At 47.5% G+C, this 15895-nt stretch overlaps 1 protein-coding gene across 4 annotated transcripts in view; it reads left to right on the top strand.

Moving 5' to 3' along the window:
• Positions 1 to 15895, top strand: part of MYO5B (myosin VB) — a 377648-nt gene that overhangs the window by 280129 nt on the left and 81624 nt on the right. For all 4 annotated transcript variants that reach the window (XM_079109234.1, XM_079109235.1, XM_079109236.1 and 1 more), the window contains exons 15-17: positions 4174 to 4329; positions 5187 to 5284; positions 11666 to 11752. In XM_079109234.1, the coding sequence (XP_078965360.1) occupies positions 4174 to 4329; positions 5187 to 5284; positions 11666 to 11752 (341 nt within the window). The remainder of the gene's footprint in view (positions 1 to 4173; positions 4330 to 5186; positions 5285 to 11665; positions 11753 to 15895) is intronic.

The following is a 15895-nucleotide window of genomic DNA, read 5'->3' as shown; positions in this document are numbered from 1 at the left end:
GTAGAGTTGAGTACTTACTAAAAGTTCCATTATTATGATGTTGGCATATGAATTTTAGTCAGATGTTTAAAAAATCATTTGTATGACTTGTCTGTTTTTCTGACAGCCTACCAGTTTCCTTCCCCTTACTATTCAGGCTTTCTTTTTCCCCCATTCTGGTGCTGGGGATCAAATGCATACGAGACCTGATGTATGCTAGGCAAGCATTCTGCTGAGCTACATCCCCAGTTCCTTCCCTTCTCCCCTCTAAAGACATAATATTTATGACTTTGAAATGCATGCATGAAGAAGAGAGCAGGAAGAAGATGCATTGCAAAGATGCTGTTAATAGGAAGGGAATTATCACCTTTTAGCAGGTAAAACTTGCAGATACCTATAATGTCATTGGAGTGGCCAAAGCACCTACCTGACAATATCTTCAGTATCCCTGTCAGGGCCTGGAGTCTATTGTCTTCCATAGAAACCTTTTGGTTCCACACATTGTGAATAGGATTTTTCCATCGGGCCCTGTGCAGGGACTTGGAGTGCACTGCGCTCAGTAAGACGGTAGCATTTTTTACTTTCAATCATGTTATCACCAACCTATTGAAACCACAGAATAACCAGCAGTGTGAATGGACTGGAACTGTTCACCAGAGGTGGCTGTTGGCCTTGGGGTCATTGGTTGGTGCCTGCCTCTCTGTATGCATGGATTAATTGTGCTGGGGATTGAACCCATATCCTTGCGCATGCTTACCACCAAGCCACATCCCAGCCCTAATTGGTTGATGCTTTTTAAATGCACTTAAAACCCAGTACAGGGGAACTACAGAACTACAACCTTGATTTTCTTGCAAACCTTTGTGCTTTACCAAAAAAAAAAAAAAAAAAAAGGAAGTCTGCTTGTGGTGTTACTGTGAGAAATGAACAATGCAAAGGAAGAGCCAACACACACATGGATTCCAGCCCATTTGCCCGTGCAGGTGCACGATACACATTATTTGATGGCTTCATGACCCACCTGCCTAAGTATTAAGCTGTGTAAAACAAAATACTGATTTGTGTATATTTACTCTTGATTCTAAAATTGAAATCCTGAAAAGTAAACTTGTAATACATAAAAGCAAGGTAGGAAGAACTAGTTTTCTTGTACCTTTCATTTTAAATTCCTCGATGTAGGTAACAACCCTTTTACCAGAACCAGTACTGGGTACTCTTTCTGAGCATTAACTTCATAACCTTGTACATATGGGTGGTACATGATGCTAACCCTCTGATTGCTGAGCATTTCTGCACAGGACTGGACTTACTGCTTAGTAAAAATTAACTGACCTATGGGACATACAAGTTACTTCATTATGCAAAGAATGCCAGTGGGCATCACGCTGATGGGTGCTTGAGGACCCAGTGTCTACGTCTGCACCTCCAGCTTCTCAGTGGACGTGCCTCAAGTCGTTGCCACTGGTCCTGTGCCTGGTCTAAGTTCCCACTGCAGGAAACCCTAAAGGGACAGAATGGTCATCACCTGTTTTATACCCCTGGTCATAGGGTCCTGTTGCCCAAGTGTAACTACCTAATGAGGTTTCAGAGCTACCCTGTAGGTTAGCAAAGTCACCTGTTCTCACATCCAGGTTTTGAGAATAGCTGTAGCATCACCACCATTTGCTATTGGACACTGTAACATGCTCATGTTGAGATATATGCCCTTGTGACATGACTGTACTGTCAGGTATGTCTGACTATGATTGGGTGAGGGATGAGCCAGGACCTACCGTAAATTGTAAAGTGAAAACCCCTACAGGTCACCTAATTCCGGTAGTCTTCTAGGACTCTAAATACACATGAAATTCAGATGTGAAGTATTGCGGTATGTGCCACCATTCTGTGAGTTTTGGAGCTATCCTTAGATGATGGTTTGGCTTCCCAAGCAATTGTCATGATGCCTTACTTACAAATGTCCTGTAGGTGTCTTGGGATTACCCAGTTGAACTGGGACTGAGTTGTTAAAGGTGTAGAAAGTTAAGGCAGAGCATGATCAGAGTGTAAGCCACCATCTCTCCTGGTTAGGACCTGAAACCTACATGAAGATATGTTACATCCTGGGTACCAGTTTCTCTTAGCCTGAGTCTCCTGCTGTGAATTTTAGAGGATCTTATCAGCTGGAGGATTATTTCATGGAGTGCCCTCTTATGTATTTGATCATAATGCAAGTACTTCCAAGACCCAAAGTGAGTCTTAGACTTTTATATTTCCATTTCCTTTATATTGCTGGCATAAATGATAATGCAGGTACAAGGGTACCTGTGTATATTGAAGCAAGTTCTGATGTAGGTCCCTAGGCAGCAGGGTTCCATCCTGGGCTTGGCTGTTGACTAGCAGCATTTGGGGAGCCAGTGCTGGTCACTGTGGTCTGTGCTGGAGGGTGCAGAGGTCACAGCAGGGTTCTGGCAGGTTTCTTCTCCCCAAACTCCTATTTCCTCACTTGCCACATGTAGGTGAAAGTTGATTTTTATGGTTGTTTCAGATCTGAAATTCTATGCTGCTGTTTCCTTTTCAGATAAAAAATTTATCTTCCAGCATCTACATTTTATAGTTGACAGATTTTTCATATATATAACCTAATAAAAAGGAAACTAGACAACATTTGAGTGCTTATATGGGGGCCATTCCTGTGTTTACATGGATTGCCTCATTCAGCACACTCCTCTACCCTCGTCCCACACAGGGAAAGGAGAGGAGGTCATGGGCTCTGAAAGCTCAGGGCTTGGGATCCAGCAGTGACCTCAGGTGGCCCTGGGTAGTACACACTGAGCCTGTCGGGGTACAGACAGGGGTGGAGTGTTCTTGGAAAAGGTCACAGGGGATACAGGGTTGGCCCTGGAGAGAGAGGCCTCAGGATAAGCAGAGAGGAGGAAGGGGTGGGATGTTTCTGGTAAGAACACCGTGAGCAAACATGGACAGGCAGGAATAAGGAGGTTGGGGTTTTATGGGCCAGCAAGGAGACCAGCTTGATGTCTTCACAAAGTACCTTCTGAGCAGGGATGAATGGGATCAGATTATGGAGCCGTTGGATGCTAGATAAGGGCATCAGACATGGTAGGAAATAGGGAGCCATGCATTTAAGTGGGGTTGAAACGGGGTTCAGAGTGGGTTAGGAGGAGCTGAGTCTGAGGCTCTAGGCTTTATGCTCTTCAGTTGAGGTCAGAAGTGGCAAGGTTGGCAAAAGAAGTCATCTTGGTGCCCTTCCCTCTGCATTGGTAGGCGTACGTTGGAGGTCTTGTGGTACGTTGTTCTAGCTCAGCATCTTCCCCAGGGGCTGATGGCAAAACTGTGTTTCATCAGCCTGGGTCTTGGTGACCATGGTTCTGCCTCCAGCTCCTTGTCCAAGGCCTCTCTCTGCATCTTGCTCTACAGAGGTATTAACATGGAACGAGGTTACATAATTGAGCCTTCATAACCTCATAGAACAGCCATAGTCTTGATCCCGTTTAACTGATGATGATTAAAAAAAAAAAAAAAGGCTCGGGGAAGTCAAAAAACAAGATCAGATAAGAAGTGTGGAAAGATGGCTTTTAAACGTAGTCCTGAGAGTATAGCTGCACCTCCTACACCAGCAGAAGGTGAAGTTCTGCCTGTGCTGGTAAGTGAAGGTTTTTACCAAACTTTCAAGAATTTGAGATGCTCAAAAACCACAAAACTCACCTTTTGAAGTATACGATTCAGTGGTTTTTATGTTTCTGAACATAGGCAACCTCAACATAAGCACTTTAAATACGAGATCGTTTTTGTTACTCCAAAGTGAAACCCTATACCCATCAGCACTCGCCCTTTTCCCATTCCCTGGATGTTCCCCCTAAGTGGAATCATACTGTCCTTTTGTGTCTGGTTCTTTAACTTGGCATAATGTTCTCAAACCTCACCTGCCTTGTAGCATGTGAGAGGTCGGTCCTTTGTATTGTTGAACCATATTCCACCGTATGATACTACATTTTCTCCACGTATCTGGCGGTGGCCCTTCAAGGCATTTCCAGTTGGTAGATCATATGCTTAATGCTGCTGTGAACATTGGTGTACAAGGTTTTACATGGACATGTTTTCATTTCTCACAACCGTATATTACCTATTTCAGTATATTATACTGAAGTAACATAAAGTACAAGAGATCTAGGTTTGTTTTTCTTGTGATTTTTCTAGTTCCCACTAGTGGCTGACTTGTTTCATGATGACAAGGACCCCATTCATGCCGCTGCCGCATCGGGGAAGGGATCATCTTCGAAGATCAACATTCGCTCTGCCAGACCCCCCATGAAGGCTTCCAACAAGGAACACAAGAAATCCGTGGGCCACCAGGTCAGCCCCAGGCCAGTGACCAGAAGCTGAGCTCTGTGGCTCTTGTGCCAGGGCTGGCCTCTCGGTAGATGAAGGGTAGCTGCAAGCTCAGGGAGGCCACAGTGGTCTCAGCATTAACAGTCCTGGTCACCCAGCTTGAACTGTGTCCTTTGAAGAGGAAACTCCAAAACCTGTACTAGAGAGGACCAGCAGAAGAGCCAGGGATGGGGACTAGGACAGCCCCAGTCAATGCGTTAATCCTAGAGGCCAGGCCACGCTGAATGGCTGCAGGTAGCTTGTGGGGAAGTGAGAAAGTCTGGCTCCGCATGATGGAGAGGAGGGTTAAATGAGGCCGGGGATCAGAGGCAAGAACAGCTGCTCTTGCCCCAGCGTCTCTGTGGGTATTATGACTGGTGTGTCTCCAGAGAAAAGGCCCTGGCAACTGCCATTGGCTTTGTTCCTGTGGGTTATCAATTCCAAACATTTTGTGCAGTGATTTCCAGACTGCTCTGGAAGGCCGAGGCTGCGGTGCCCTGGGTTCAAGAAAAGCAAGCCTCCAGTACCCATCACTGAGACTCATTTCCCTTAATGTTCACCTGCCTTCCGTCTCACTTGATCCCTGACACTGGGAGTTAGGTGCGCTAGAGGGTGTTCTCTTCCAATTTCATTTGTGGGACCTACTATGGGAAGGACTCCATTTTGGTCACTGCAAGATAGGAGTGTCACTGTAATCCCCCAGGTCTCCAAATCCCCCCCCCCCCCCATTCTCTGGGGTTAATGATAGTAACAATGACCACCACTTATATGAGTTCTTCTTTATCATTCATCCAACAAAATGTTGAAAATACACAACTAAGCACTGGCTCTTGCCTCTGCAGTTCCGCACCTCCTTGCATCTGCTCATGGAGACCCTGAATGCTACCACCCCGCATTATGTTCGCTGCATCAAGCCCAACGACGAGAAGCTCCCCTTCCAGTAAGTGCCTGCTAGGCTTGGCCAGCCTCCCTCACCGCACCTTGGAGGCTCAGGTGAACAGGGTGGGTTCAGCCTGGCAGGGCTCCATGGTCTTCAGCACGGTGAAATGTTCAGACGAGTCACTTCCTGGGTGGGTTCTGTGCGGAACACAGGCTGGGAGACCTTGATAGGGTTCCACCTGTGCGCACTCCTGAATTCAAGAGGGTGAGCTGATGTAGTTCCTCATCCCCAGAAGCTTGCCATGGTGCTGAGGGATGCATACACCTGAGTCAAGACCCTTGTAGCAGTTTATCAGTAAACATGGAAGCCTTGTCTTCCCTGGCAAATTAAATTTTGGGTGGGAGAAGGAGAGCAGGAAAGGCTTTTCTGGCATTGAGGAAACCAGCCATCGGATGGCAGGTGGAGTGATGGACATGCAGGTGATCCTGCTTCTCACCTCCCTCCGCTGCTGCGCTTCCAAGTTACCCACCCTTGCTGGCGCTCCCCTCACTCCACAGCCTCTGCCTCCACCTTGAGACTGTCTTGTAGTGTGGTCCACACTCACATGACTGACCTCACCCAGGTTCATGGAACAGTGGTTCTTTGTCCATCTTTTGTTGCTGCCAGAGGCCTTGTTAATACTTCTGCATTGCTTACTAGAGTTTCATGGTCCAGCTCACTTTCAGCATGTCTGGGACCAGGCTCTTCATCTTTTCTTTCCTGTGGTCTCTTCTAGTAAATGGCATATCTATCTTACCCACCACACCCAGTCTCCCACACTAGAAGCTGTGACCCTTTGTTTAGGTGCTGTCCGGTAAAGCCTTCCATGAGGATGGACATGTTCTGCAATCCACAACTCATGTGGCAGACACTAGTCATGTGTAGCTATTGGTGCTTGAAACATGGCCAGGGTGGTTGAAGAACTGAATTCATTTTGATTTTAATTCATTTCGCATACCCACTAGTGGCTACCATGTTGGACAGTGTAACCCTTGATTCTTTCTCCTTTACCCACAGGGTCTGGTCATTGTCAAGATCCCCTGGGGTATACAAGAAAACATAACACATTTGTCTCTTTTCTTCCCCCCTTTACCTTGTTCAAGATCCTCTTCATTTAAAAAAATTTTTTTACATGTGTCAGTTGTACATATTACAATTGATACATGTGAAAAAATGGTTTTGGCGTGATATTTCAATATACGTATATAGCACATGCTGATCAAATCCATTCACCCTTTATCCACCCCACCCCGTTTCCTGGCCAGAAAGACAAATATCTCATGTTTTATCTCATGTGGAAGCTGAGAAGTGAACCTTAGTTTAGGACTGTGAGCCTCAGAGCCCTGTGCCTCTTGCCTGGAGTGCTGCCCCAGGCTCTTGAAATGGCCTCTCCTCAGCATCTCTTCTTCCCATACTCTGGGCCCCACATGTGCCACTCCTTTTGGCCAGGGAAGGTATACTTTTAAACTTTTTAAACACATATTGTTATCTGTTCCATGATTTCATTTTTGTTCCTAATTTCTTTTTGAGAAATTATTTCTTCTGGTAACTCACAGACCAAATATTCAGACTGCCTTCTCTTCCCCGCACTTAAAGCTGGACTTTCACTCTATGGACCTAGTAGTGGAAGAGAATCAGAATCCATATCAGTTGACCTTTTTTTGAAGTGTCTGATTGCTCAGTCTTCTCTCTGGCTCCAAAGTTCTGAGATGTGCTTAGGAATCCCCCTGCAGGGCTGGCTCCAAAAGAGGTTGATGGAAGAACCATGTGTGTGGAAGACTCGCATAATGTGTGAATTGCAGAGCAGCCCAAATCCCAGGGGAGGAGAGTCAGGCTCAGTACCTGTCCTACCCCAGCCAGCTGTGAACTTGGGCAGTTCTTTCACCAGAGCCTGGAACTGGGCAGGAACTCTGCAGTTCCCAAGTGAGAGAAGGACCCAAGAACTTTGAAAGCACTTTCTAGTCCTAATATACCATATTTCTAAGACTCTCCTTTGCTTTCAGGACCAGAATCTCCCAGTAGAAAGGGAAGAACAGTAAGTCAAGTCAGAAATCCTGAATTCTAGCCCAGGCCCACCAGTGGTTATTTGACTAATCACAACTTAGTCTCATTCTGTCTTGTTGGTTTATCTGTTAATTGTGATTTTAAGATACCCTGATGAAAGAATCCAAGATCATTGGGGATCACTTGAGAGATGCATAGATATTTATGTGATTAAATGCATTGTTGATATAATTCTAGAAGGAAATGAGTCTCAGCTTCAGTGTTGACGTTTGGGTCAGATGATTCTTGGTCATGGGGGCCTATCCTGTGCATTTTCAGATGTTTAGACGCCTCACAATCCTCTGCACCAGATACCAGAAGGATCCCCACGGTTGTGACAATTAAATTTTTTTTTAAAAATTGCCAAGTGTTCTCTTGGGGAGACAGAACATCCCCCATCAAGAACCACTGTCCCACACTAAATGCTTTGATAACGGTTCCTATAACAGTATTTTTACCCTGCTTTTACTCACATTGTACCCCCTAGTCACTGGGGTTTAGGCTCGGCCAGACAGAATGACATTGATATATCCCCCATGCTTAAGGAATTGCCCACCCCAATCATTGCCATTCTCACTGAAGTGGCTGTCAGCAGCTCTGAGAGCGCTACAGGGACAGTGAGGCAAGAGAGCAGTGCAGTGTCCAGGGAAGAGATAGTGAAGGACAAGTGTCAGTCTGGGGCCACTTGCTGGAAGAGCTGCCTGGCTTTCCTGCAGGCCTGCATGCTGCTCTCGGGGTCTCAGGGCAGGGCTGTGAGCTGAGCAAGAGAGTGAGGAGGTGCAGAATCGATTGAGTGGCCTGTGATGGCAGGGAGACAGCTAGTTTTGACACCGTGGGAGTCTTATTTTGCATCCAGCAGCTGATGCTCCTCTGTTCCCACACTCAGCAGCTTGACCAGGTGACTCGTCAGTCCGGAGTTGGGTGTGGATTGTCCTCCCCAGGGTCCTCCGCACCTTCATTGTAGAAGGATTGGTTTTTGATTCCTGCTCACCTCGCACTGACTGCAGGGAGGCAGATGGACTTGACAGGGTGTTTTCTTTACTCCTGGAGAGGTCAGGTTGGAGTTCAGAAGAAGGCTGGCTGGTTTCTCACCTTCCCTCAGGAGCAGGGAAAGGGGATGGCAACATTGTCTTGGTGTCATCTTTTTCCTTTTCTCTTAAAAATCCCTCTGTTTTTACATCACTCGATAGTAATATCAAGCCCATGAATTACAGGCAGATGTCCTGAGTGCCTGTGAATGAGGAAACTCGGTCACGAAGGGACCAGGCCTCATGCAATGACACCAGCCCTTAGTGGTAGAACCGAGGCCAAGCACATTCTCTATTGTAGGTGCGTTCTTTCCCCAGAGCAGGGTAAGGACAGCGTTGCCATTCAGAAGGAAGAGCAGGCATAAGGGGCGAGTGACTTTGCTGAATGCCTCTTGGGGGTGCAGTTTTAAGTGTGCTGTGTGGAACTTGAAGAGAAGACTGACCCCCCACCCATTCTCACCTTCCTCCATGCTGCTTAGGATGGGGGTTTATACTCAATAAGTTGCTGCCTGGTAGTTAGTCCAGAACTGGGATGCCCAGTGGTCACAAGGCATGCTGCAGGAGTGTAGCAGAACAGGAAGGGCTGTGTGGCTGGGAAGAGGAACAGTGGTTAAGGAAGGAGCAAGTTTCCAGAAAGCAACTGCTTATTTTCTGCTGAGGGAATGGCAGTAAGCCCTGAAGAGAGTAGGGACCCCAGCTGAACTCATAGAGCACCTGGGTCACAGATGTCCCTGGGCATGCTGTGTCCACCATGTGCAGTGAGCTCTTTGGCCCTGTTTGACAGGTGGAGGGAAAGATGGTGGTCAGGAAGACATTGTTGCTATGTTTGGGTGTAGAACCCTGGAGAGGGTTCCCTGCAGGCCACAGAGCATCTTTCCAAAGCTCAGGCATGACCACCTTATAACCCAGGACCCAACTGCTCACCTTAGAGGTGAGAGGAGCAGAGCCTGTGGACAGCAGAGCCCAAAGATCACATGTGATCCCTTGAGGTCTCCAGCAGTCTTTGTATCCTGAGGAGCTCCTTACAGGACATCCCGAAACTGTGCTGCATCCCATGGAGGACTCAGAAAAAACCACACAGTGTGGCATTGGGAAAGGGTAGGCACATGACAAGATGCTCAGTGTGTGTGTTTCCTCTGGTCCTATGAGACCCTTGGGGCTTTGGTTCCAGTTTAAAAGATGAAATTAAATCATCTGAAGAGATTATACAGCTCAGGACTATAAAAGTGAGCACTCAGGTGTGCCTTACGTGAAGTGTCAGAGCAACCTGGAGCTTAGCATCATTTGGGACTGGAGAGATCAGGAAGACAGGATGGAGCTGGGTATTTGGGGGAGGCAGGTCTTGGGGAAGAGTGAGGAAGCAGAAGTAGGTGCAGATGCTTCTGGACCTGAGACCCAGGGCCGTCACAAACTGCAGTGCACCTTTGGGTACTGTGGCGTCTTGCAGTCATGAGTCACTTGGAAACCTACTGAGCCTAGGCAAGCTCGGGGCACCATCTGTCACACTGTGTTGATGGACTTCTGTGTGCCAGGCCCATGTGGCACTTTGCATAAGAGAGGCATGGGCTAGGGATTGAGCAGCTAGAGTGATAAGAGGACATACATGGAATCTTGTGAAGGGGTAGGACTCTGAGGGCAGCAGCTGTCGGTGGAGTTTCAGAATCTGGATGCAGCTGCTTGAAAAGGAACCTAGGTTGTCAGGGAGAGTGGCAGGTGATGACGTGGCAGAGGATTGCCCACTGAGCCATTTCAGGTCCCAGAGCTGACAAGCAGGCTGCCTGGTGGCCTGGCCAAGGATTCTGCCAAAGCCACTGTTGCCTCCCAGGACTGTGACAGTCCTTGCTCCTGCCCTTCCACTTTCAGAGGAGGGCAAAAACCTGATCCTTGGCTTCACTTGAGCTACAAGTGGCCAGAAGGAAAGGAAGCTTTGGTTCTTCATTGCTTCTCATGGAGTGGAACCATACTCTTAGCAAATTATCAGTAGTAACTGAAGCTAGACCAGCTTAATTCTTAGAAACTGCCTGATCACTCACCCAATCTGATGTCTTTCCCTCAGGTTTCTTACAGCACTTTCACCAGTTCTCCAACAGATTGCCCTTAGGGCACTGCTTCTCTCCAAAGGCGTGTGCCCTCAGAAAGCCCAGCAAGGTCTGATAGTATCTGTTCCCACACGTACGCTTAGCATGCGTGTGTGTGTGTGTGTGAGAGAGAGAGAGAGTAGATGCTGCGTTTTCTAGTCTTAGCATCCTACAGCTTGGGAGTGGTTGAAGACAGTGCTCATCTCTCTAGAGTCAGGAAGACTCTATATGATTCTTTGTTTTTTTGGCCGATGGCAGGGCAGGTACCAGGCTTTGAACTCAGGAGCACTTGACTGCTGAGCCACATCCCCAGCCCTTTGTATTTTATTTAGAGATAGGGTCTCACTGAGTCACTTAGTGCCTCACTGTTATTGGCTTTGAATTCATGATCCTTCTGCCTCAGCCTCCTGCGCTGCTGGGGTTACAGACATATGCCACTGTGCCCCGCTGTCTATATGATTCTTAACTGAGCAGCTGTCATGACACATCCTAGCCAACAATATGTGCCCTTATCTTGTGCCAGGTGTGCTTTATTTGCTTTCATGGGCTATTACATTGAGTCCTCATACTAACCCTGGAAAATGGATACTACTGTTATCCATTTCGTGGAGGGTGCTGAGGGCCAAAGAGATGCTTACTTCCCCAAATTACACCTGCAGCTGGGAAGTGGCTATATCATGAGTGAAACACAGGTCTGTCCGGCCTGAAATTCATTTTTTTAAACCCCGCGGATCAAGTAAGGATTAGTGCCAAGTGTACATGGTGCAGACATTGATGTAAGATACTTGACCATGTGGCTGGAAATAGGGCAACCTCGGGAGAGGGAGTGGGCAGAATTGAGGTAGGCAAGGAGGCAGAATCGCCCTGGTGTGAGTAAGTATGTGCAAAAGTCTCATGCACAGATCTGAAGGTGCCAACATGGTTCATCCACCTGCCAATTGGTGCCTTTCAGCCTGTGCTTTACACCGACCATGTGCACGGCCATCTGCAACTCAGTAAAGCAGGTTCCTCATGTTATGGAAGAGGGTGCACTTTCCTTTTGTTGTTTGATTTCGGAGGGTTGAGCTCGGGGGCACTGAACCACTGAGCCACATCCCCAGCCCTATTTAGTATTTTATTTAGAGACAGGGTTTCCCTGAATTGCTTAGCGCCTTTTGCTGAGGCTGACTTTGAACTTGTGATCCTCCTGCCTCAGCCTCCCTGTTCTATTATTTGCCAGCCTGAACACTCATTGCTTATCTTGTTCTTGGCAGCTTTGACCCAAAGAGAGCCGTGCAGCAGCTCAGAGCCTGTGGCGTGCTGGAGACCATTCGCATCAGTGCAGCTGGCTACCCATCCAGGTAATGTGCCTGCTAGCCATGTGCCGATGGGGATGCTGTAGAGAAGCCAGAGAGTGCTGCCCTGGGAGGGTCTCATGTGCTATTAGCTGGAAACAGGTGGTAAAAAAGTGGAGGGCCCAAGCTGGGATGCTGACAGCAATTAAGAATTTCATTTGGGCCAGAAAAGCACAGGAATCACTATCAAGATATTTGGGGGCAACTTTTTAAATTTCAAATTGACATTGGTCTGGGTGATGAGCTAGATGGAATTTGAAAAGGAATTCATCCTTTCCTTGATGCCTACTATAGCCCCTGTATCTTTTTCATTTTATTTGGTAAAATATATTTATCATGACCGTTTTTAAGTTGATGTTTAATGACATGGGCACATGTGCATTGTTGTACAGACATCACCATCCATCTCCAGTACTCTCATCTTGCAAAATTGAAACTATGCACTCAGTTACTCCTTCTTTTAGTCCATTTTTTTTCTTTTTTTGTTACCATAACAAAATACCTGAGGCAGGCTAACTTCATAAGAGAAAGGTTTGTTTAGCTCAGTTTCAGAGACTAAAAGGCCAAGATTGGGAAAGAACATCACCAAATAGGAAGCCAGAGGGCAAGTGAGTTCTCCTGGTCCCTTTTGAAAATAGCACCAACTGGCCTCAGAACCTTCTAGTAGGTCCCACCTCCTAAAGGTTCCACTGCCTCCCAAAACCACCACTCCAGGGATCACACTTGTGATACCTGAGCTCTTGGGAGACGACCCATGTCAAACATAGCACCCCTCATTCCCTCCCTCATTCCCTCCCTCCAGCCCTAGCAACCACTTTTCTCCTTTGTCTCTGAATTTGACAACTCTGGGTGCCTCAGGTAGAGGGGGTTTTAAAGTATTTGTCCTCTTTGTGACAGGCATATATCACAGGGCCTAATGTCCTCAAGGTTTGCGCATGTTGTATGTGACCGAATGTCATTCTTTTTAAGGCTGAATAATAATCTCTTGTATGCATATGTCACATTTAGCTTGTCTGTCCACCACTGTCAAGCCCTTTAACTTTTAAAAGGGAGTCAAATCTATGGTGGAAAATAGAATTTCTTCAAGTTAAAAAAAAAACACTCTTACGGTTGACCTCCACTTTGGATAAGCCACTGAGCCACTCCAGAGTCTCAGGAAACCGTAACAAAATTGTCAATTTCCCCTGGACACCTGTCTGAAGTGTCTGTGGACGGGTGGGTGGCAACCCCTCTTGATCTCATGAGATAGACTGTGCCAGTGTCCTCTAAGCCAAACATGTGCCACTAATTGGGACTGAACAGTGCAGTGACCCAGCTTGCGGAGCTACCCCCAAGAACCCTGTGTCCTAGGAAGTCCCTTCTGTGAGGAGGCAGAAGTCAGAAGTGGGCACAAGGGATGTGGTAAAGGTGCCTGCTTCTGTCTGCTTTTCAAAACCCTGTGTGGTGGTCCTCTGGAGCAAGATTGAAGGCTGCTGTTTGTTTATTTTAGCTATATCTTTGCTTAGGAAAAGCCAGGGACACTCTGGGGCCCCTCTTCCTTTTTAACCCTGGGGTCTGAACCCAAGTAGCCAACCACCTATTGCTAAGGAAGGGGGAGGCTGGGGCTTCCTGATTGCAGGCTCGGCATTCCTGTCAGAGGGGACTATGGAAACCCAATTGCTCCCTGGCTTCCTTTCCCACTGTGCCCTGCAGTATCTGGCATCAGCCTTTGAATTGAGTGGCTGGAGCCCAGGGCCAGTGGTTCAGGTCTGAGTTTAGGCCACTAAGTCCCCAGTTGCACTGCCTTCTGGTACCTACTGTGAGCACAGGGTTCAGATCCAACCTATCCGTCAGCTGAACTAGGAGAGGATCTTGGGTGGCTGCCAAACTTCCTGTTTCAAACCGTGCCCGTGGGCAGGTGGCAGCACTCTTGCTCCCGGATCTTTTATCTGCTGGCTTCTGAGACAGGTCTTGCCTACCAAAAAGGTCTCTTTAGTTCACTGTCTTGAGCCCAGTGTTTCTCATCATCATGTGTTGCAAACCCTTACTGGGTCAGGGAATCATTTTAATGGATTATGACCAATATACTATTTTTAATGAAATAACTTGGGTTGACAATTGTAACACAAGTGGTTTATGGCAGAAAGGACATTGTGGAATGGCTGTGTCTGTGTCATAAGTGAGGTGCATCATGATCTAAAGTGTGCTCTCACAGTGGGGCCCAGAGAAGGAGCCCCTCTGTGCCATGCTGTGTTGCATTGCTGAGTATGTCACTGCTCAAGTCAATGAAGTGTTGCCCTCCAAAAAAGGCTCATGGGAGGAGGAAGGGATGGGTTGGGGGTCCTGAGAGCCCCTCCTCCTGAGCCTGGCCCAGACTTGAGGCCTGGTTTGGGTCTGAATTCCTGTTCTCCCCAGCTTGTGTGTAGGGGTCCAGCGTGTGGAACCGCAGCCTGCGCAAGAGCTGAAACGGCCTGGTAGCTGAACCTGTGCTTTGGAGCCAGGCTGGGGTCCAGGTGTTGGCTCCAGGCTTCTTGTCTGGGTGACTTCGGGCAAGTTAATTTCTCTGAGTCTGGGTTTCTTTGACTTCAAGTATCTTTACCTCATAGGTTGTGGGGAATGAGATAATATATCAAAGTCCTCAGCATGGTAACAGGCATTTTAATAAAGTACTTATCATATCATCGAAGATGTGAGCAAGAATCTGCCTGCCTTTGAGCATAGGTATCTGGGTATAATGTGTATTTACCACAAATTTCTACTTTTTTTTTTTTTTTTTTATCCCAGTGTGTGTAGCCACCTCAAACAGCATGCTGAAATTTCCAGGACTTTCCAACTAGGAAGATAAGTTTAAAAGTTATATAAAGAGACTGAGGGTTTAGCTCAGTGGTAGGAGCATGTGCTTAGCATGTGCAAAGCCCTGGGTTCAGTCATGAGCACCAAAATCTGAGTAACTAGAGCTAAGGTATCCTGTGCCAATCTGTGTAGGGTCGTGGTTCCAGAAACAGCCTACCTGTGCTTTGAGTGTGGAGGCCTGAAGGCGAGCAGAGAACCCCCAGAAGTTTGTCTTTGTGTATAACTACCACTGGTTTAATGGGGCTTATAAAGTGGGAGGCAGGCACATGAGGGTTATGCAGAGCCACGGAGAAAACACAAGGGAAGCCTGTGACAATGAGGTAGTCTGAGGCAGGTGGAACCTGGGGGAACTTCTTCAGTATAAAAGGAGCCACCTGTTTCACCAAGAACTCTAACAGATGGTTTGATAGTAGGACAAGTGACTCTAGGGAGCTCCTTGGACATCAGGGAGAAGTTAGGCTCCACTCAGGCAGAGGTCTGTGCACATCTGTGCCAACTCTGATTCATGGGCTGAGCTTCCTCGCACCCTCGTTGTATGAAATCAGAGTGACAGCATGTGCCATCTGCACTCTTGCTGGGTTTGCTGTCACCGTGTAAACCGGTCTGTAGAGATAGGAGAGTGGAAGGGGCTTTCCTTCTGGGGTCTGGGATGAACTTTTTGTAGAATCTTTCTCCTGCCTGCCTCCAGCCCTGCATTGGCCCCTGCCTACCAGGAGCAACAGCTAAAAGTGACACAGGCTTGAAGCAGAGAACATCACAATCAGGCATCAGGTGTGGGAGGAGCTGTGGCTGGAGCTGGGCCTGAAAGAGCAGGAAGGTTGGGATCAGTGGAGAGGCAGCGGGAGCATCCAGGGATGGACAGCAAGTTTAACTAAGAGGACTTCCCTGCCCGTGCGGTGCCTCTCTGCAACTACTCAGTCCTGTTTGCAGCATGGTGCGCGTGCTCTTCGCCTCATCCAGGCGCCTCTTTTCCGCAGCTAAGGACGTACCCTCCGAGTCCTTGGACCCACGTGAAAGGTGACTTCTACTGTTTGTTCCACCTGGTTGCATTCAGAGTTGCCAGCAGGGATGGGATGCCCATAACTTGCTGGCCTCTTATAGGGTGGCAGTAGGACATCTTCTCCAGCTGTCCTAATCATTTCAGACTTCTTCCCGCAGGTAATTACAAGTGCATCTATACCTTTGTTTCTGTAATTACAGGTATTATGGGAAGTGCAAGGAAGTAAAGGTATATTTCTGGTATCACAGATGTTACCTGATGCTGTGATGTGAGTGGGTGGGCTCAGATCCAGGATACTCCCTTACACGTTCCACCTT

Source organism: Sciurus vulgaris, assembly GCF_902686455.1.
Source record: "Sciurus vulgaris genome assembly, chromosome: 13".
Lineage (NCBI taxonomy): Eukaryota > Metazoa > Chordata > Mammalia > Rodentia > Sciuridae > Sciurus > Sciurus vulgaris.
The sequence above is the reverse complement of the archived record's forward strand: the minus strand, read 5'-3'. Positions and strand labels throughout refer to the sequence as shown.